This window comes from Pygocentrus nattereri, chromosome 10 (genome assembly GCF_015220715.1).
Source record: "Pygocentrus nattereri isolate fPygNat1 chromosome 10, fPygNat1.pri, whole genome shotgun sequence".
Classification (NCBI taxonomy): Eukaryota; Metazoa; Chordata; class Actinopteri; order Characiformes; family Serrasalmidae; genus Pygocentrus; species Pygocentrus nattereri.
In genome coordinates, this window is record NC_051220.1 from 36,117,675 (window position 1) to 36,140,218 (window position 22,544).

The following is a 22,544-nucleotide window of genomic DNA, read 5'->3' on the forward strand; positions in this document are numbered from 1 at the left end:
ACTCAGAGCAGCAGCGCTCCTATCAAACGCCGTATTTTTAGAGCTTTTTGCATTTAAGAGACGAGAGGAACGGAGGAGGGGGGCAGAAAAAAAACGGAGAGTTTAAAAATACAAACACGAGTGTGAATAGAATAAAGCATGAAAGCATCAGCATTAGAGCCGGAGTGAGATGGCAGATAAGGAGGACAGCAGAGGGAGACGCTGCGCGGGGCCATCCATATTCATGCTCCCCGGGTGTCATTAGCCCAGACAACAATGGCACTTCAAATTGAGCTTTTATAATTAAAGCAATCAGAGAGTTGCACAATATTACGGGCCGTCGAGAGGGATACGCCACGAGACCGAAATTGGCACGACTTATTAAGTCAGTTGTGTTGGGAATCAAGCACTTCAAAATATGAAGTGACATGTCTGATCAGCCCTCATATAACCTGCCTCTCCTGAAGAAAGGGTTATCAGAAAATCACTAGCAAACAGTTCCTATCTTTATTTTTATAAACAAGGTGTGTATCGGAATGACACCCCGACCTGCCAGACTCTCATTTGTTTTATTGATCCATCCCTGTCGGATTGGAACTGGAGTAAACATATATACGCATGGCATGAATAAAAAAACATTTGTCAGATAAAAGACTAATCTGTAGATTTCCGCCGCTGAATATAATAAACAAAACGCACGCATATTTTGTACAAATAACAAAAACAACAGCAATCAGTTAACAGCGGTGTGTATACCCATGTAAAACTGAATAGCTGCACTACAATGCAAAAAAATGGCATCTTGTCAAGTAAAATTATCTTAAGTATAGTCAATACATCTAAAATTTCTTGTGGAATTTTGCTTGTTTTAACTTTTGTGAGGTCTGTTTTTCAACATTTACCAAAATAAAAAATGATGTGATTTATTATTATTTCAACCCCAGGTTCCTTGGTCTTTGCTCATTTTCTGTGAAGAACATATAAAATAACACATTTTCAGTGCCTTCACACTGTAAACCTCCTACACATTTATATTATCCATGTGGTGTCGGGGTGAACCTACGGGAAATAAAACTGAGGAGGTGTTGTGTCCTTCACTCTGTTCTCCTCCTACATGGCCTGCTGTTAGAGTGTGTGTGTGTGTGTGTGTGTGTGTGTGTGTGTGTGTGTGTGTAGACAGGCTGCTGACTGGCTACAGCTGCTAAAGGAGAACCCTACGCTGGACACTTGTGATATTTTAAACATCTGGCATTTTTACATAAGTTGTTATGTCTGTATTGACAACAATAATGTAGTGGGTCCACCAGACCACTGAGTAACACACACATCAAAACTACACATGAGTTAAGAAATGTGCCAGAAACCAGCAAAATAATCTGCCAGCATAGAGAGATAATTTCAAAAACAAGTAAACAGTGTCTAGAAATAACCCAGATAATCTTATAATAAGTGCACAACCGTCACAAAATGGGAAATATTAGATATATTTGACTAGATTAAGATCGTTTTACTTTACAAGACACCAAGATTTTTGCAGTGTATGATCAGCACCGGGCAGCAGCACTATTAGTTTAACTACACTCCCAGTAGTCTGGGTGGTAGTGGCCCTACTTCCCAAATCAAGTAGCCTTTTAAAAAGTTCTTCTTTTCAAGTAGAGGGTGGTGTTGACAAACATGGCTTAATTTCCCCTGAGACTATACTTCAAAAAATCTTCACGATACATGATATGCATCGTGATGTTCAGTTTTCCTGAGGTTTTATAAGTTGGAACACACAGAAGAACCAGAGGTGCCACATTTAAAAACACATTCATAACAATAGCAAAGAATGTAATCATTTTGTTCACCGTTTCACACACGGACACTCTGCTCTGCACTAAATCCAATTAAACAGGACTAATTCTGCTCTCTTTATAATAAAACATGCAGCTGGTCAGTGTTCCTTGAGTTTAAGTACTGATAATATCCACAGTATGGTCAGTCAGTTTATTAGTACATTAGTCTCTATATTAGTCAGTTTATTAGTAAACTGTGTATTAGTATATTAGACTGGGTATTAGGCAGTTTATTAGTATATTAGACTGTGTATTAGTCAGTTAATTAGCATATTAGACTATTAGTATATTAGACTGTGTATTAGTCATTTTATTAGCATATTAGACTGGGTATTAGTCAGTTAATTAGCATATTAGACTGGGTATTAATCAGTTTATTAGCATATTAGATTGTGTATTAGTATATTAGACTGTGCATTAGTCAGTTTATTAGCATATTAGATTGGGTATTAGTCAGTTAATTAGCATATTAGACTGGGTATTAGTATATTAGACTGGGTATTAATCAGTTTATTAGCATATTAGATTGTGTATTAGTATATTAGACTGTATTAGTCAGTTTATTAGCATATTAGACTGGGTATTAGTCAGTTTATTAGCATACAGTTGCAAGAAAAACTGGAAAAAGTACGTGAACCCCTAGGCTAATGACTTCTCCAAGAGCTAACTGCAGCCAGGAGTCAGCCAACCTGAAGTCCAATCAATGTGATGAGATTGGATGTGTTGGTTAAAGCTGCCCTGCCCTATAAAAAACACACACCAGTGTTGACTTCGCTGTTCTCAAGAAGCACTGCCTGAACCATGCCTCGCACAAAAGAGCTCTCAGAGGACCTATGTTCAAGAATTGTTGACTTGCATGAAGCTGGAAAGGGTTACAAAAGTATCTCTAAAAGCCCTGATGTTCATGCGTCCATGGTAACACAGACCGTCTACAAACGGAGAAAGTTCAGCACTGTTGCTACTCTCCCTAGGTGTGGTCGTCCTGTAAAGATGACTGCAAGAGCACAGCGCAGAATGCTCAGTGAGGTGAAGAAGAACCCTCGAGTGTCAGCTAGGCTTACAGAAATCTCTGGCACATGCTCACATTTTCGTTGACAAATCTAAAATAAGTAAAACATTAAACAAGAATGGAGTTCATGGGAGGACACCACAGAGGAAGCCACTGCTGTCCAAAAAAAAACAATGCTGCACGTTTAAAGTTTGCAAAAGAGCACCTGCACGTTCCACAGCACTACTGGCAAAATATTCTGTGGACAGATGAAACCAAAATTGAGTTGTTTGGAAGGAACACACAACACTACGTGTGGACAAAAAAAGGCACAGCACACCAACATCAAAACCTCATCCCAACTGTGAAATATGATGGAGGGGGCATCATGGTTTGGGCCTGCTTTGCTGCCTCAGGGCCTGGATGGATTGCTGTCATCAACGGGAAAATGAATTCCCAAGTTGATCAAGACATTTTGCAGGAAAACTGAAGACCATTTGTCCGCCAACTGAAGCTCAACAGAGGATGGGTGATGCAACAGGACAACGACCCAAAACATAGAAGTAAATCAACAACCAGAAGGGCTTCAACAGAAGAAAATACGCCTTCTGGAGTGGCCCAGTCAGAGTCCTGACCTCAACCCGATTGAGATGCTGTGGCATGACCTCAAGAGAGCGATTCACACCAGACATCCCAAGAAAATTGCTAAATTGAAACAGTTTTGTAAAGAGGAATGGTCCAAAATTCCTTCTGACCGTTGTGCAGGTCTGATCTGCAACTACAGGAAACGTTTGGTTGAGGTTATTGCTGCCAAAGGAGGGTCGACCAGTTATTAAATCCAAAGGTTCACGTACTTTTTCCGGCCTGCACTGTGAATGTTCACATGTTGTGTTCAATAAAAATATAGAAACATATCATTTTTTGTGCGGTGTTAGTTTAAGCAGACTTTGTTTGTCCATTGTTGTGACTGTTGAGACCAGAAGACATTTAAGGACCAATTTACACAGAAATCCAAGTAATCCAAGTAAAGGGTTCACATAGTTTTTCTTGCAACTGTATGCTAATTAACTGACTAACACACAGTCAGTGTGTATTAGTATATTAGACTATGTATTAGTCAGTTTATTCACATATTATACTATGTATTAGTATATTACACTAAGTATTAGTCAGTTTATTCACATATTAGACTGTGTATTTGTACATTAGACTGGATATTAGTCAGTTTATTAGTATATTAGACTGTGTATTAGTATATTAGACTATGTATTAGTCAGTTTATTCACATATTAGACTGTATTAGTATATTACACTAAGTATTAGTCAGTTTATTCGCATATTAGACTGTGTATTTGTACATTAGACTGGATATTAGTCAGTTTATTAGTATATTCGACTGTGTATTAGTATATTAGACTATGTATTAGTCAATTTATTAGCATATTAGACTGCATATTTGTATATTAGACTGGGTATTAGTCAGTGTATTAGCATATTTGACTGTGTATTTGTACATTAGACTGTGTATTTGTATATTCGACTGGGTATTAGTCAGTTTATTAGCATATTAGACTGTGTATTTGTATATTAGACTGGGCATTAGTCAGTTTATTAGCATATTAGACTGTGTATTTGTATATTAGACTGGGCATTAGTCAGTTTATTAGCATATTAGACTGTGTATTTGTATATTAGACTGGGTATTAGTCAGTTTATTAGCATATTAGACTGTGTATTTGTATATTAGACTGTGTATTTGTATATTAGACTGGGTATTAGTCAGTTTATTAGCATATTAGACTGTGTATTTGTATATTAGACTGGGCATTAGTCAGTTTATTAGCATATTAGACTGTGTATTTGTATATTAGACTGTGTATTTGTATATTAGCCACAAGAGGCATGAAGACCCAAAGGAGTCCCAAACTCCACCTTTCATTCTCTTGCAAGGCGACTGGTACAGTAACTTTACAAGAAGAAGAAAAACGTTTAACAAATGTTAACATAAAACGACTAAATTCTACATTAAAAGGATCTTTTCTAATAGTCCATTCATCATAGGAAACTCAAACAATGAAAAAGACAGACAAGATTACCTAATGAGGTAAACGTAATCAAGATTTTAATATGACAGCAACAACATATAATTATAATAATAATAAACTTTTCATAACAGCTGAAGTGTTTGCAAGGAAGGTAAATAAAATCCAGCACAAGAACAACAGAAAATAAAGAAGAAAAATACATAGATAATTCTAAAAATAATAACATAACAATACAAATAAAAATGTACAAAAGATGAAATATAATGAAATGGGAAAAACAAGCAATTGTAGCTCTGAAAAAAATCTAACAAGAAAAATAAAGTAATATATATTACTGCTCGTGAAGTCAAATCATACAATAAACAAAACTAAATAAAAGCTAAAATAAAAAGATTTTAAGCTGCTTTTTAAAAAGCAGTTTTGGTTTTATTGCTATTTTTTGGAGATCAGAAAATATTGTGATACTGTTTTGAGCTCATATCGCCAACCTCTATGTACCAGCATTAAGAGCACTGTGGCGTTTCTGACACCACTCAGCAGCTCCACAGACTCGGCTGCTGACAAGCAGACGGCTGCTCTCCTCGGGGTCACCTTAATGGCTACATCTGTACTGCCGTGTTCCAATACAATGTCTTCCAGATTGGATTCTTAACCGAGCAATCCCCCTGACCTTTTACACAAAGCAGGTACAATGCTGACCCACTTCCCCTGGAGATAACACACAGCTCCTGACTGGGCCTGGGACCAGCTCTACAATAAAATCACATCATCATATCAGGGTCCCCTGCGAACACGTCAGATAAAGAAACACAACAGACATCTGTCACCTCGGCACACTTTAAATCCTAACATCGGAACGTTTCCTCGCTTTAGGTCATGGAAAAGCTCTCCTTGTTTGCTTGTTTGGTGGTCATGACATTCAGCATTGGAGAACACATTATGAATAATTACCCATAAAGGCACACATTTATCACCACTTTCCCACCGGAGCTGCTTTTTTCCCTCCCCGCATGCATGTAACGTCCTTGCGCTAAAACAAGGGGGGGAAAAAACACAATAATCTTTGATAATCCTAATTCTACAGTGCGTAGACACACTGTTAGCTCACAAAATGAAATTTAGCCACCATTCAGCTAACATTTCCTAAATGAGGCCCCAGGGGAGACACACACGACTGCCTTTTCAGCTCCAGCTTGATTAAGACTAGCCACCACAATCTGAATTTGCATTTGAAATGCATCGCGAAGAAAAAAAAACAAAACAAATAAACATGCTTGTCTATATACATGGAGCAAAATCCACACAGCAATTAGCAGGTGGCGGTTTGCAGTGAGACAAAACAGAAGGAAATGAACGAAAGGGGGAAAATAAAGAACATTAAATGCTGTTTTTTTTCCACCTCGGTCGTGCCGCTCGAATATTTTAGGCAGCCAATGGGAGCGCGGCGCTCGTTACCAGGGACCCCGTCGCATGGCAATCCAGCAGGACATTTAGAGGACTCCGATAAACTATGCCATTTAAAAGGTTATGACAATTAAAAGCAGCTCCCGCAAATTACAGTGCCTGGACCTTTCACACGGACGGATCCTTCTTATCGCCCGGCGCCAAGCTCTCGGCACCACATGCCCTCTATTTCCTGCCGCAACTCCCCCCACACACGCGCCCCTCTCCCCCCCGCCTCCCTCTCTCTCCCCCTCCCATCCAGGGATGCTTTTATTATCCCGTTAATTAAGCGAGTTCTTAGCTAATATTCAAATGCTGACCAATTAATGACATTGAACTTTGAATGGCCCTGCCTCTCCTCTCTGTCGCCGTGGCAGCGAGCGTCCTCCTCCCCTCTCTCCTCCTGCAACCCCCCTCCTCCCCCTCCTCCTCCTGCTGCTATCGCGGGGCCTTGATTAAAAATGCTGGCGTGGGGAGGCCGATACGGCCGGGCGGCGCGGCCACTGCGACAGCGTTTTAATTAACCTTGTGTAATTTGAATACAGAAGGAAGGGGTGCAGCTGCAGAAGAGAGATGGAGGAACCATCCCCCAAAACACTCCACAGAAACCAAGGCCTCAGAGCGGAAACAAACCCCACAGGACTACTGGATCCTAAGTCATCACGGTTACGCCTGTATATGAGAAATGTCAACATATAGGACTTCAGATATAAAAGACGCATATTTTTAACAGAAGCAACAGCGATGCTGTTACTATTTCACTTCTTGGCCTTAATCCACGTCATTCTATGTTCAGTTCCAACAAAAACAAGTAATTTACCCTCTTAAACTTAAAGCTGACCCCAATTTTGGATTAAGATAGCACGAGTAACAGATCTCTGTTCTGACCTGTGCTGTAGGTAACAGTGATCTGATTTACTGCCCAAATCCGATTGTTGTTTGGTCGTTCACATTATCTTTTTAATGTAACCTACATCTGACATCAGACTGAACAGATCACCCGCCTAAACTGACCTGCGAGCACAAAAGATCATCGATCCATCCGACAAGCTCATCCAACAAACTCTGCCGTTCTTACGATTAATGGACTTTCACTGGACGACAAAATAAGCTGAGTGCACTGCTACTTTAAACTTGGAGGACAAACAGCCAACACTAAGCCCACCACACTGAACAACGATTACAGAAAAGATTGAGTCAATTTCTGTGCTTGTTTTAATCAAATAGAGGAGCTCAGTATCTTTTGTTTACCTGTCAACAGGAAGAAAAGGGTGCTAAATGAAAATATAACATTCTGTTGCTGTCCAAAAAGAAAAAAAACAGCAGCTGTCAACATTGCATGAAAATTTCATGATAATTTCATGGCGAAAAGGCCAACAGAAATGCTCCAAAATCATTTAGAAAAAGAACTTTTTACATGAACTTGCATTAAGCGTCCTTGGGTTTGTGAAAGGCGCTGTAAATATCAGCTACTAAAAGCTGAGAATGCCTTCTCCTATATAAACGGACTACTTAGGAGGTACATGTTTTTCTTTTATTTGGACAGCGATGATACACCGATCAAGCATAACATTATGACCACCTCCTTCTTTCCCTCCCTGCTCTGTGAGGGTCCTTCAGTAGTCACTATTTGGGTGGTGGATCATTCTCAGCACTGCACATGGTGGTGGTGTGTTAGTGGTGGTCTGAGAGGACCAGACACAGCAGAATGACCTGAGAATAGCCCATTAACCATAAATATCCAGTCAACAGCGCTCCTGTGGGCAGCGTCATGCTGTACAGCAGCAGATGAGCTATCGTCTTTGATTTTACATCCACAAGGTGGACAGACAAGGTAGGAGTGTCTAATAGAGTGGACAGTGAGTGGACACAGTGTTTAAAAGCTCCAGCAGCACTGCTGTGTCTGATGCACTCATACCAGCACAACACACACTAACACACCACCTCAGTGCTACTGCAGTGCTGAGAAGGATCCACCACCCAAATAGTACCTGCTCTGTGAGGGTCCATGGGGGTTCTGACTACTGAAAAACAGGGTAAAAGGGGGTAACAAAGTATCAGAGAAACAGATGGACCACAGTCTGTAACTGTAGAACTACAACGTGCACCTATACAGTTAGAGGAGCTGATAAAATGGACAATTAGTGTAGAAACAAGGAGGCGGTCATAACGTTATGCCTGATCTGTGTGTACTGGACAAAGGCATTTGATCTGTGTGAGGCTCCTTTGACTCCTTTGCTTCTTTCTTTTTTTAATTATCTCTGAAGTGGATTTGGAATAGCTATTAGTTTGATGTCTCTCATTAGAAAGCACGGTCTTTATTTGTTTACACTGTCCATGCTTGTCTCACTCCCCCAAAAAGAAAGACATGAAGTGTAACCACAGTAACAGGCGTTGTGATGACGTGGCGTTGTGATGACAGGTGAGGAACCAAGAACAATCGGCTCACAACCACACAGAAGGATATTATAGCAGGGCAGTGCAAAAATCTCTCATTACAAAGATGAATTTTCGAGAGTTCAGTGGTGTAAAAACCACCAACACAGGCCTACAGTGATGTGGAAAAAGGCAATATGGTCAGATGAGTCATACTTCACCATATTCTCCACAAGTTGGCAAGTGCATGTGCAGCATACGTCAATACGCCAGTACAGGCCTGAATGCTTGACCCCTGCAGTGAGGGAGTCTGATGGCTCTGTTACAGTGTTGGGGCCATTTTGCTGACAGAGTTTGGGTCCCCTCAGAACAGGGGTGTCAAACTCAACCACTATAAGGGCCATATTTAAAAATCTCAAATCCATTGCAGTAGACCTTGAAATATTGAAACTTGAACTAAACGTTAAAATTAAGTGTTTATATTGGCTAAACTGCAGTTAGTCGTTTGGTGATATGACTGATGTGGAACTGTGTAGAACTGATGTGTAACCACTGTCCTGTATGTTGTTTTTGGAGTAGGAGAGCTAAAGCGCACATTACGCTGCATTGCATGCTGGGGACCGTAGTACAGCACATTGTGAAATTAGCTAATATTAACAGAAAATTTAAATACTTTTGCAGGCCAGATAGGATTGTGTGGCAGGCCTGATCTGGCCCTCGGGCCTTGTGTTTGACACAGGGGCCTTAGAAGAAAGTGTCATTGAAAATCAATACAGTATTAATTAGACTGATCACCTTTATGCTACGATGATTTCTATCCTGATAGGAGGATAGAGCCCCCCATTCACAGTGCATGAGGGGTTAAAGAATGGCTTGATGAGTATGAAAATGACATAAATCATATGCTTCGGCCTTTGCAGTTACCAGGTCTCAACCCAGTTGAACACCTATGGGATTATATATGTATAATAAGACAAAGCAGTGTTGAATATATTAAAATTAGACCATAAATCTGCTTCACTGAAGATACCCAATCTGCTTCTGCTGATCTGTTATCATTTGTATGACACAATCAAGTAAATCCTATACAGCCCATAAAGGAACAATCTGATTGGATTAAGGTAAGCTGATGCATTGTGTCAAATAAATTAGCCACCCCTCTTAAGTTATGGTAGAGCAGTTCGTACAATTAAGCCCTTCTTAGACCAAACGGATCATGGATGCTCCCTCAGCTAAGTGACAGAAAGAGATGAATGGGTGAGCAATAAATGGTATCATGTACCTAAATAGTATCAATAGTATCTATTAATATAGACTCAGCTGTGTTATGATTCAACAAAATAAAATGACAGATTTACAAATGAGTCTAAATTAGTGCTGCGTAACATGCTGGATGTTAATCATTACTGCTATTTTGGCCTTTGCAATACTGCAGAAGGATGCAATTCACAAACAGGCCTGTCACATTATTGCATAATCATCTGACTACAATTATTTAAGCCAATCTCAATTATTTTTCACAGCTGTTAGCTTTCACAATTATTTATGTCACAACAAACAGAACGCGAACGTTTATCATTTCATCATTTTCACCAGAAGGGCTGAGGCAAATGCACGTAAATAAAAGACAGTAGGGCATTTATTGAGATGCATAAAGAATCTCAGGACAACAACAAAAGTTCCAGCAAAAGTTCTGTACTTTAAAGGAAGCAGTGAACAATGTTTGTTTATTTGAGCTTGAGCTGTTTCTGTCATCACTTGGAAGAAACCAGAGACATTGTAGAGAAGAACTACCACTCTTTAATGTCTTCCGGGTTCCTCAGACACTAGAGGGCGCTCCCGAGCTAGTCCAAAATGAATGGGGTAAGACGGAGCATTTGAGCAAAATCATAGTTTATAAATGCTTAAATATTTTTTCATGTAAAAGAATACATTCAACACAAAACAGCCTAAAACATTTTAACACTGCTGGTATTTTTTAAGAGCTTTCGATCTCGAGTTACAGGAGTTTAAAATGGAGCCTCATTAGCAGTAATGCTAACCAATCAGCACTCAGTAGCAGTAATGCTAGTGTCCTGCTACCCAAAACCCGTGCGCTGTAGACAGGTAGGTTACAGGTACATTTTCTTTGTTGAGGGAAAAGTATTTGTATACTTTCTAAAATTAAAGGAAAGGTGTGGGAATGTGATTAGACACTATGTAAACTTTTCGTTTTTAGCCATTAGCTCCATTCGCCCCATTCATTGAGGACTGGCTCGTGGGCGCCCTCTCACATTTAGCGGGCTTATTTTTAATATAACGAGGGAAATAGGAAGAGGCTAGGCTCCTCATAAACCAGCTCTGGAAATACCACATATGGACAGCTAGGAAGTGACATCAGCCGATTAGGACATTTTAAGCTTGCACCTTTAACAGCTGCACACATATTATTAATCACAATTATTTATACGGCAATTACTCATCAGCTAAACATTCATGATTGTGACACGTCTAAATGAGCTGATCACAATGTTTTTACAGTGCTGTGGGCATCTTGACCAATTACTGTCCCAGGTGCGTGTTTCTGTGGGCGTTCTGATGAATAAACAGGCCTGCGTTGGTTTGTACACCTCTGTCTTCAAACTTTTCCTCTTTCGGTAACACTTTATTTGGAAAGTCCACTTTAGATGCTTTGTAGATACTTAATTTACTTTCTAGTTCCATTCAACTAAATATCTACTAAACTGACTATAATTTTCATTAACTCTAAACGTTCTCCAGGCTCTATTCCTACCCCTAATCTTAAACTCAACCCATAATTTTACCCCAACCTGGTGCTAGCCCTAACCCTGGAGTTCCAACAGATAGCTTGTTAACTATTTGAACATCTGTAGATAATCTACTGAGACCGCTTTTTCTGCTGGAGTCAACTGTGACGCAGCCACACAGTCAAGATTTTGGGTGGGGACACACCTCAAGGTTTAACCCCCATCTTATCTTCATTCTCATTATTTGATAACTACTATCAAGCTACAAAGCAAAGTATTGATCCACATGAGCTTTGACTTTTTACTAAATCCTCCCTCTACCTCTCTCTCTCACACCCTCCCTCAATACCAGGGCGTCCTAAGAGCTTAGAATCCATACTTGAGCTGATCAGGTATTCATGTAAAGTAAATTATCAACAAAATCATAATATGGTATTTTGTCCATACTATGCATTAAATAGCTTAAAACAAGACTTTATTAAAAGTAACATCACTGAAGTTAATGTCTCCCCAAGTCTGACACCAGACCAGAAACCTTACATGCAACCACAAGCCAAACAAACATAATGTTCCAACCTTGAAGTGTCTCAAAAACAATGCTAATGAAAAGCTTCTCAGACGAAGGTCTGTTAACGTGACTGCCACGACTACAATGAAAGAACGCCTCACCGAGAAGCCTACCTGACATCCAAAAAAAAGGCTTGTCACATTTCTTTGAGGCCCATTGATGATTTTCGAGCTGACGCAACACTTCTCATTGCCGAGGACTCTTGTTTGTTTGAGCGCTGACAGGCGGAGCGGAGAGCGAAGGAAAAAGTAAGGACACTCTCAAAGCGGCGGCGGCTGCCTGATGTCAGAGCGAGCCTGTGATAGGACACGGCGGCGCTCAGATAGCAGCCGAGTACACACACAAAGTCACTTTGTGAAGTCAAACGCGCGGTGAAATGACAGAGATGGGCTCGTACGGCCATCTGTGATTTCTGCGCCCAGCACTCAGAGCCGCGGCGCTGAGCTGGCCACATTAACTCAGGAATAAAGCTGGCCTATTCCATCTCTCCCTCTACCCGCCTCTGGGTATCACTCGCTTTTCCGTCCCCTTGTCTGCTGGCTGCGGCTCAGAATAGCACAGGAAGGGCTGCAGAGGCCATTGATATGTCAATCACTGGAGAGGAGAGGAGAAACTCGAGGGTTTACTGAGAAGCAGATTAAACAGATAATAGCTCATATGGACACTACAGCCTGGAGACTTGAGACTAAGCAGCCAGTGCCTTAGAAAATGCATACAATTCAAGTAGTGATAGTTCAACCACAGTTTTCTCCTTGTCTGGTTTTACAGATAACAGTATGTCAAGCCACAAAGTAGGTCTATTCGAGATTTCATGAAGGGCCAATATCCAGCAAATTTTTGTATTTTATATATTTTTATAAAATCTACTAATTACATTTATGTGCTTTTATATACAAAAACAGTCATCATTCATTTTCACTTGATTTCTCCAACCTGTCTTTATCCCTCACACTTAAATAGGCTGTTACGTCAGGGCACTTTTAAGACTGACATATCGCTGCTGTCCGAACAAAACCTCGTATCTCCGAAATGGTAAACGTACAGGAGAAGAAAAACACGTCTTTACTTTTAATGGAAGTCAATGGAATCAGACGGTTTGTTCAAGTAATTTTGGTCTGTTTCTTTTGGACCATTCATCATGAAATTTACACACAATGTAAAGGGCAAAATGTATATTCAAATTATGTCCAAATCTGAAAAGCGATAAAGTGACAGCAGCGATATGTAAATGATTTCTGTTCTGTATTGTGCTTGATTAAAAAAGTTGTCCTGGATAAAAAAGATTGGTTATAACGTCAGAGTGAAATGGTCGGAGCTAAACTGCTATAGGCTGAACAGATATATATCGCTGCTGTTGGAAGAAAACCTCATATCTCCAAAATGGTAACTTTATAGGAGACTGAAAAAACACACTTTATTGTTAACGTAAGTCAGTGGAACCGGACGTCTTTCCAAGTCATTTTGGGTCATTTTTCATCCATTCGTATTGAAATTTACACACACTGTAAAGAACAACAGGTATTTTCAAATTATGACAAAAACAGAAAAAAAGACAAAAATGGATTAACGAGTTTTTTTTCCGACAACAGTGATATGTAGATGCATTGCATTGTGATATGGCAAAAAACAGTGGTTTTCCAGTGTTTTTCCAGCTTAGTTTCCATGAATGGACTGTTTGGATTGTAGAGTAAATGGAACATTTGTAAACGCACCACATCAAACTCTTGTATATCAAAGAAAAGTGAGGAAAATCGAGTTTTCCATGATATCGGCCAGTTAAAGGAATAGCTTAGTCAAAAATGCTAATGATGCTAATGAACAGCAAATGAAAGTTAACAGTCATGCTAATTGATGGCTATCAGACTTCAATCATTGCTTTCCACATCAGCAGATTTAGTCAGGCTATTTCTCTCAATGTGAACTCAGTGTGGTTTGAGACGAGGGCATTATGATTCAGGCATGCAGTTTGCACAGTGCTTAGCTACATTAGCATCTTAGCTCCAGCACAAAACTAAAGAAAGCACCAAACATGATCGACTACAAGAGGAGAAATGTGTAAATTTGATGTGTTGTTGAACAATGACTTTAAGCAGAACCCAAAACAATGTCCTTCAAGATTTTTTGTCAGTGCACATAAAATGCATATGCAATTGCAATTAAGAAGGAATTAAGATGAATTATGCATTTCTTCTCCCCAGAAAATAAAACAACATTGATATTTGACCATGAGTGTGAACCAGCTAAAAAAGCCAGTGTGAAGACAGAGGATGGGGGGAAATCAAATCCTCAAACTGGAACAGTTTGTCTGAGCTTGGAGCTTCATAGAAGAGATAAGAGTGGCCTCAGAAATAAACCTGGCTCTCAATTCACACAAGCAGCTTCCCATGAAGATAAAGAAAGGTCAGGCTAAAAGCAGAGAGTCTTCACACAGCCCGGCGGCTCTTTGGAGAAAAGCTCCCTCTACACGGCCCAGGCAGGTCTAACCTACTGCCTAATCTGGCTGAACGGAATAGAAAGGAAAAAGGCCCGTTCCATATCAACCTCTCTTAAGAGCTGGTCTTTGGACAAAAAGAAGATGAGAAAAGGTTAGCCCATGTGCTGAACCACTACTGGGAGGAGATCCAGAAGGAAGTTCTTTAGCTCTTTAGCTCTTAGCTGCACTGTGTTCTTACAAATTTGTCTAGAACTACGTATCAGTGGGGCATCCAGGTTTCTCAGAACCTCTATGATACTTGGACATCACCATAAAGCTCTACACCATATGCTTTAAAAATACTTCAATGTAAAATTATAATGTAGCTGAGAGTGAATGAAACTGTACAGCCTCTTAAATTCCTTGAGACCACCGGTGGTTCCAAAACACACCATGTCATATTCTTCATAACTTTCCTATTTCATAAGCTACATTCAAAAGTGTCGTATTAGGCTGTAACTGTCTTCTTTCTAGTCAAATAGATGGTGAGGTAATTTTAAACCCTTATAATAAAAGAAGCTGAACTTTAAAGATCTTTTCTACTGGAAGTCGAGCCATTTTTCCACAAATCTGGGCTATAAACTATAAACAGATGGCGTTTGGCGTCTTCAGTGATCTATTCTGTAAAAATTATTTACAGATACAAATAATACAAAGAGCATCTGAGATTTTTGGCTTTCAGTAGTAAATTGCAAGCATAAAGCAATATGTGTGATCATAAAACACATTTTCTGTTTATTTGAGGGGAACTTTTACAAAAAAAAAAAAAAAAAAAAATTTCAATTTGTTTCATGCAGTTACTGAATAATTTGCTTTATGATTTGGTCACGTAAATTCAGATGGTAAAACCAAAATACAAACTGGGGAATAAGATGATAGGCACTATTTAGCATTATGTTAATGGATTTATACTAATTGGTGGCTACTGACTTAGCAAGGTTAAAACACAATGGTTGTCTACAATCAAGTGGCTATGCGTTGCCATTGCTGCGTATTGGTAAGGATTTCAAGAATATGTTCAAGCACAAGTACAAGCAGGGGCTAAACTGTACCTGATTGTCCAGTAGAGTAGATATTTTCTTTACAAAATTTGCATTTTACTGTTTTCTACTTCTTCCGAAGTAAAATGCAGCTTGACTTGGTGTGTTTTTCAGACATCCTGTCTAGACAGTGACAAGAGAACGTCTCACTCTTTGAAATTTCCCTTGAAAGAGTTAACGTTTAATTTTACTCTGTGTAAAATTCGTTCTCCACAAGGGTGGCATAGATGCTTTATTGGAGTTTTGTGGGGGGACTTTTCAATCATGGTAACTTACATTACAATCATGGGCTGAGGACAGGCTTGTAGTCTGCTGTACAACGTTGACCATGTTGAAGGCTCACATTTATTGAGGCCCACCTTCACAAAGTTCTGGACTTCTTCAGAAATTTCATTCTCAGTTTATGCCCCCTAAATAAGTCTATATTCCCACCAACATTTAGCCAAAAATTTCCCCTGGTTGTCCTCAGACAGTCTCAGGATGAGATCACGCCCAGCCCCGCGAGACTAATGGTATACAGAAAGCAGTTTTAGAGGGTGAAATGGGCTGAGGGGACCATCTTCCTAATCTACTGATTTATAGCAGGACCTTGGCACTGTCATAAAGCCACTCATATAGATCCATAATCCTCCAACATCTGTCAATATATCCACAAAATTAGGTCTTCTCATTCAGTGTGTGATCAAAAACTGAGCACCAGTGAAGACTGTCAAATGTAACAGCCTCGTCATTAAAGTTGATGCGATTGTGAGATAAAACTGTCCCCTCTCCAATCGAGCCTTCAATTTGCTGGCAAATACAAAAGCAGAGAAGTTGTTGAACTGAGCAATCAGCTGGATGATGTCCCATATCCTGGGTTAATGGAGGTAGAGGGGGCCTATAAACTGGGAGTCAAACTGTCAAAATCATAAAGAGATGACTTTTTAAAGTTCACTCCAAAAAGACAAGGCTTAATAAAAGCATGGTTTAAACCGGACTACCATCTGACACAAAAGAGGAATGGCACAGTCAGTGCTGTTTTGTTCCAGAGTGACAAAAAAAAAGATTCAAGCCTCTGAAGCCACCATAATTCCCCTCTTTCAGCTAACAAAAAAGGACAAACACAACTGTTATAATGCTCACAACACCTCACACACAATTTGAATAAAGAGGATCAGTCCAAGGTGTTATCCAAAGGTCAAGTTTGTCTCTCCTCTCAGGACTCCTGTGGATAATTTACTATTCCAGAATACAAATAGCCTGGAGTCGACCTGACCTACATCAGCCTTCAAGTATGGGCAGCAGGCGTGAGAGAGGGAATACAGAGATAAAGAGCTGGACTTGATTAATGCAATCGCCCTTTGAGGAGGAAGGAAAGGGAGCGCTAAACTGGAGTCCAGCGTTGAGAAACAGCCAAGCATGTTGTGAAATAAGGAGCGTCTTGGATAGAAAACCCAGAGGGAAAAAACAGAGGTTTGTACAGTTATCGCAGATTTCATCACAGCAAATTTCTGCTGTGGCCTACACATTCAATGGGGTGTTGTACGATATCTCCAGGCCCTCCCAAATGTTACCAAACTTCGCCTCAAGCTTTCCCAAAGTGGCCGCACCTCCCATTCCCTTTCCTGTGACGCACAGGAGACTGCTGGCCTTCCCTGCAGCGCGTACTCCACCAGCCAAATTCCCCCTCAGTCTGCAACTGGAGGTCAGTTAAAATAGGCAGATTCCTCTCGCGCCACAGACAATGAGAAACACATGGCCTTCTCAGAGGCTAGCAGTGCAGCACCACTGGCCTTTCTCAACTCGCTCCCCTTTTATTTGCACGCCTGTTTTCCCAAAAATGCTGTTTTTCTTGTCTACGAATAAAAAACTCAGTAAGAACACAGATTAAAAGAAAAAGAAAGAATTAATGTCTCATTTCCGTGCATGAGCCGAAATCATGACACAAAAATGAGCAAAGCAAACACTGGTGTTTCCGCTGGGTAAAAACACCAGCCCCACTATTAAGTGGCAATATATTTTTCAGACTTTCTCATGCCAAAAAAAAAAGCCCTCCAGTCTTCTAGCCACACTGATGACAGCCCTGGTGTAAGGAGGCCAGCCAGAGTTATGCCTGCGCGGTCTGAACCAGTGAACGAGTGAGGTGCAGGAAATGCCAGAAATAGAACTCATGAATAATCTGGACAACTAATCAGAACGATCGGCCTACAGGCAGTCAGCTCGGCCCTCAGCTCAGCGGGAGCCACAGCAAATAATGGCTAGATGGAGGCCGGCCTTACCTGCTGTGGAGCAGTGCGGGGCTGAATGTAGGGGGGCTGTGTGGGGGTCACAGGCTGCTGCTGCTGTTGCTGCTGCTGCTGCTGGGACTGGCTGAAATACGGCTGGCCCTGCGGACAGTACCCTCCCATGCCCTGCTGGCCAAAGTGAGGAGTTACCTGCATGGACAAACACAGAAACGGTCAGGGAAACACATGATATGTGTTACAGGAGTTTCTTTCCTTTTGGAACTATTTTTAATTCATATTTGCCAATTTTCCCTTAATAACAGCCAAGAACAGTGAGGCTTTAACTCTTTAAAACCCTGAAAGGGCCTCATATGTAGGTCTGCACTCAGTTTCTTACGCATATCTACACAACTTACAGATTACTTTCACAGTAGTTACTGAATAATGAGTTTTAAGATACCCAAACAGTACACCTGCAGTTTAAGGGGTTCACTGTGATGGTGAGTTTTTTATGTCAGGTTTCTTTTCTTTCCAAACCATTTTTATTCATTTGGACTATTTTTCTCATAGAATTAGTCCTAAACGAATGGCTTTTATTAAATGTACACATTAGGTATGAACAATAATATCAGTACTATGTGGACATATAAGCAGACTAATGTTTGGAAAAAAAACACATTTCACTGGTTCAATATTGGCCTTTTTAACCCAGAATTTAAATTACATTTTGTAGACGGGAAATAATGTCTGTTCTCCCAGCAAAAAGAGCTGACCATTCACACCCTTACATGTAGGAACAATAAGATCTGTATAAGCACTGGTCAAACATTTTCCAAGTCAAGCAACACAAAGGCCCACAAAAACATAAAACTATTATAATTAAACAGAATTTAAAACTAAAGTGCTCAATTCTAGAAATAAATGCATGCAACATTACTAACGTGAAGCTGTAATATCACGTTTTCATTCCAATACCAATAATATTGACGCCTTGAGTGTCGGCCAATACCGACAGTGATACGTAGAGCTAGGCAATATGACAATTCTTAAATTGTCATATTAAAATGGCATTAAATTCTTAAACACTTCTTAACTGCATGTTTAATTAAAAAGAGCGTAAGTGGTCACATTTAACTGGATTTGGGACTGAAAATGCTGATTACTCTTTTTTTTTTTTTTATAGTTTCTGAAAATAATTTTTAATTGTGACTAATTTGTCCCAAATCAATCTGATTAATATTGTGACATATCATGAAAACCTCTTAAAGTAACATGATATTACATTTTTGCCACACCAACCACCTCTAGTTTGGGACTAGTTTGGGACTAGTTTGGGACTAGTTTGGGACTTGTTTGGGACTAGTTTGGGACTTGTTTGGGACTAGTTTGGGACTATATGAAAATTCTTCCACTTTTTTTATTTAACAAACTCTATTACTGACATAACAATTTGAGTGAAAAGCACAACCTTTGAAATCTTTACATAAATTTAAGAATAGTACTTGATGCTATGGGCTCCATGCTTGTACAAAAGCCTCTGATGAGTAGATCAGATCAGCCTGAGAGCTGTCTGACCACAAGCTTCAATGCAAGACAGTAGAGTAAAAAATCGGACCCGAACATGGTCACTGTTGGAAATGGAAAAGTTTAAACTTTTTAAACTTTTCCATTTCCAGTAAAAACCATCAATTAGGTTCGTACAGCTTTTTGCCATGTTAGCACATTGCTAAGGCTAAGAGTAGCAAGCTCGTCTATATAAGCTGTTCACTGCTGTCGGAACAAAACCTCCATCTAAATTTTTCAGTTTTTGACATAATTTTAAAATACCCCCTGCCCTTTACATTGTGTGTAAATGTCATGATGAACTGCCCGAAAGAAATGACCCAAAATTGCTTGGGGAAAAAATCTGGTTCCATTGACTCACATTAAAATTAAAGTATGTTTTGTCTTCCTTCTGTAAAAATTACCATTTTGGAGATACACGGTTCTAATCCAACAACAGTCTGTTGCTTTTTCTTCCCTTTCTCAGATGCCAGTATCAATAAATGAACACATTTTCTACTGAAGGACTCCATTCAACTCAGAGAAGGCAGAGATATTCAGCACTAATCCTAACATACAGTTGTTCAATTAGCGAGTGATTTTTACCTGCAGCATCACAAGCCGTCATTAAAACAAAGCTCAGAAACAAATTAACAGCAGCTGACGACTCAGTAAAGGCATTCATGGTGCTCGTCTCGGTTTGCTTTAAGCGGCCACACAATGCAAACTGCTGCTGTAACTGACTCTAAATGATTTGCTATGGCAAAGGAAGTGCTATGGTGGAGCCAGAAAGAGCTCATGTTGTCTTGGGAATGCTTGACAGTGCTCCACTGGCCTGCTCACCATCAGATGCAGCTGGGACCATCACACACTTCCCATAACCCCCCACTCCCCCAGCCTCTTTCCTGCTTACGCAACGACTCCTAATGAGCAGCTGCCGCAGCTCTCCGTGTCCTGCTCCACATGGGGCGAGCGCACACTTTATTCTGGCGAGGAAATGAGCTCTAGCCATGTGGATGACATAAAGTTCTTACCGAGTCCTTTTTTTTTTTCTTCACTCCAGTTTAATGCTCCTCCGTGTGAGCCAAAACGTATGTTGTGACTCATTAGACGTGGCAGAGAGCTGCGGCTGGACCGACTTGCAAAGCATTGCTCAATGGAGCCTGTTACTGCTGATGGTAGAGCGGCTCGTCTCTCGTACGAAGAGCCAAACCACAACAGCGCAGAATTATTTTAAGAATGAAATGACTGTGAAACCGCTGATAGGTTAGCCAATGCGCTGTCCAATTTCATTCCTAGCGTTTGTGATGATTATTATTTGCACAGTCCAAATACCTCAGAGCACAGACGAGAAACTGACCCATGTCCTTTGCTTCCTTATGTTTCTGCTTATGCCCGACAATGGTTTGATGTAATATACCATACTGTATGAGACCCATATAATGATTAGGTGCAAGCAATGACATGTGAATCCCCCCTGTAGTCCAATTTAACCTGAGCAGTTTTAACCATGAGCAAGCTGCAGGCAAATGTATGACCCAGACTGAAGTGCGAAAAAGACTGACATATCAGATGCGCGATCATTGCTCATGCTTTAATATAATGATTTTTAGATTCCTTTAATGAATGAGGGCTATTGTTAGCGGTGATGGGCAGTGGTGCTTGGCTGCATGCTGTAATGAATGAAGCGGCGATGCTGGCATGAGCTGGGTTAGGCTATTAACCCCAATGCCAAGTCATCTGATTCCACAGCATCTCCTCAGCCTAATGAGACACTTGTTGGTGTGCCTGCTTTCAACTGCAGCCCTGATTGTCAGCACAAACACACATACATAGCGTGAGAGCGTGGGGGAGAATCGAACTACCAAGGCTGACCGAAAAATATCCTCACTTTAATCCGAAAGGAGAGGAATTTTAGAACTAAGCTAATAGTTTAGCGAAGAATGATACAAATAGATCCTAATTAATCTTCATAAAAATTGCATGGGAGCAACATTCACACAAAGCCGTATAAAGATTTCAGTTAAATCCTTCAGATCAATTCTGTCCACAAAACATGCCTTTCACCGACTGCAGAAACATCAGCGATTCTTTATGGCAATAGATTCTGGCCCTGCACTTTCATTATCTATGAGCTGAAGACAAAAACACAGCGCAGGCCTAGTGAGCACCGCAGCACCAGCACTGTGTCATTTTACAGTTGTGTAACGGTATCGATTGACCCAGTAGGAGGGTCAAATCCAAATGGAAGCTCCACTTCACCATCCAGGTGTGCTTCCTGTCGCACAGGATGAAAATAGACTGATGGAGCTGATGGGCACAATGTTTCAAGGGAATGACGTTTCGAGCCAGACTCACCTGCAAAGCACAGGGCACCAAATGACCACAATATTTAGGCCACCTGACAAAAGTATTTATTTGAACATGAAGTGTTTATTCATGGAATACAAGCATTAATACAATATTTTTATGCCTATCAGTTCTTAACACAGCCTCTTCCTGCAGGCCCCCTAGTGGCCATTCTGCCAGTAGAATGGAAATCAATGTGAATGTTTCAAAATTAGTATAATAAAATGCAATCTTGCCTAATATATATAACCCTGTTATTAGGTAATCTGGGACACCGCTGGCTTTCTGTAGGTGAAATGTGTTGGGCTGCTAGTGAGCAATGAGTGGTGTAAAGGGAGGGATGAGAACCCCTAGCTATGAAAACAAGTCACACATTTTTGCAATAACAGCAGTTTTGTTTCTAATAAAATGGACAGTATAAAATCATGTACCACCTCAGCAGCTTTTAAACACTAGAAAAGAACACCTTTATAAAAGATAAATTGCTTGTTCATCTATAAAGATGAAAATCATTAAAAAATATATACATGAAAAAGGGGAAAAAAGCTAAATTCAACTGAAGGAAATTGCATTTTATGGCTACTGTGAAAAGGGGTTAACCATTCCCAAAACTCTGTGTGAGCAAGGCCAATATCTTCAGTTGCCATCCAATATCTGATCTGGCAAATCAATCGTATCATATTGATGTTTTGAGATATATATGTATGTATGTATGTATGTATATGTATGTGTGTGTGTGTGTGTGTGTGTGTGTGTGTGTTCTAATGTTATGGACAAATCAACTGTCCTTAAGCTTTAAACAACCATCTTGGCTGTTCTAAGACTTTTGCATAGCTCAGTTAGCGTGAGGACTGTGAAAGTGCATGCCTGCAAGGCCAGCACTTTCAGTCCAGAAAGGGATAAAAAGGTGCTGTCACGCATGCCAGCCGGCGGACGAAACCAATACATGCCTTTT

At 40.2% G+C, this 22,544-nt stretch overlaps 1 protein-coding gene across 1 annotated transcript in view; it reads right to left on the reverse strand.

Moving 5' to 3' along the window:
• The window catches only part of LOC108423399 (AT-rich interactive domain-containing protein 1B-like), a 275,160-nt gene that overhangs the window by 198,358 nt on the left and 54,258 nt on the right, over positions 1-22,544 (reverse strand). Inside the window, exon 3 of the mRNA XM_037542128.1 lies at positions 17,753-17,908. Within this exon, the coding sequence (XP_037398025.1) occupies positions 17,753-17,908 (156 nt within the window). The remainder of the gene's footprint in view (positions 1-17,752; positions 17,909-22,544) is intronic.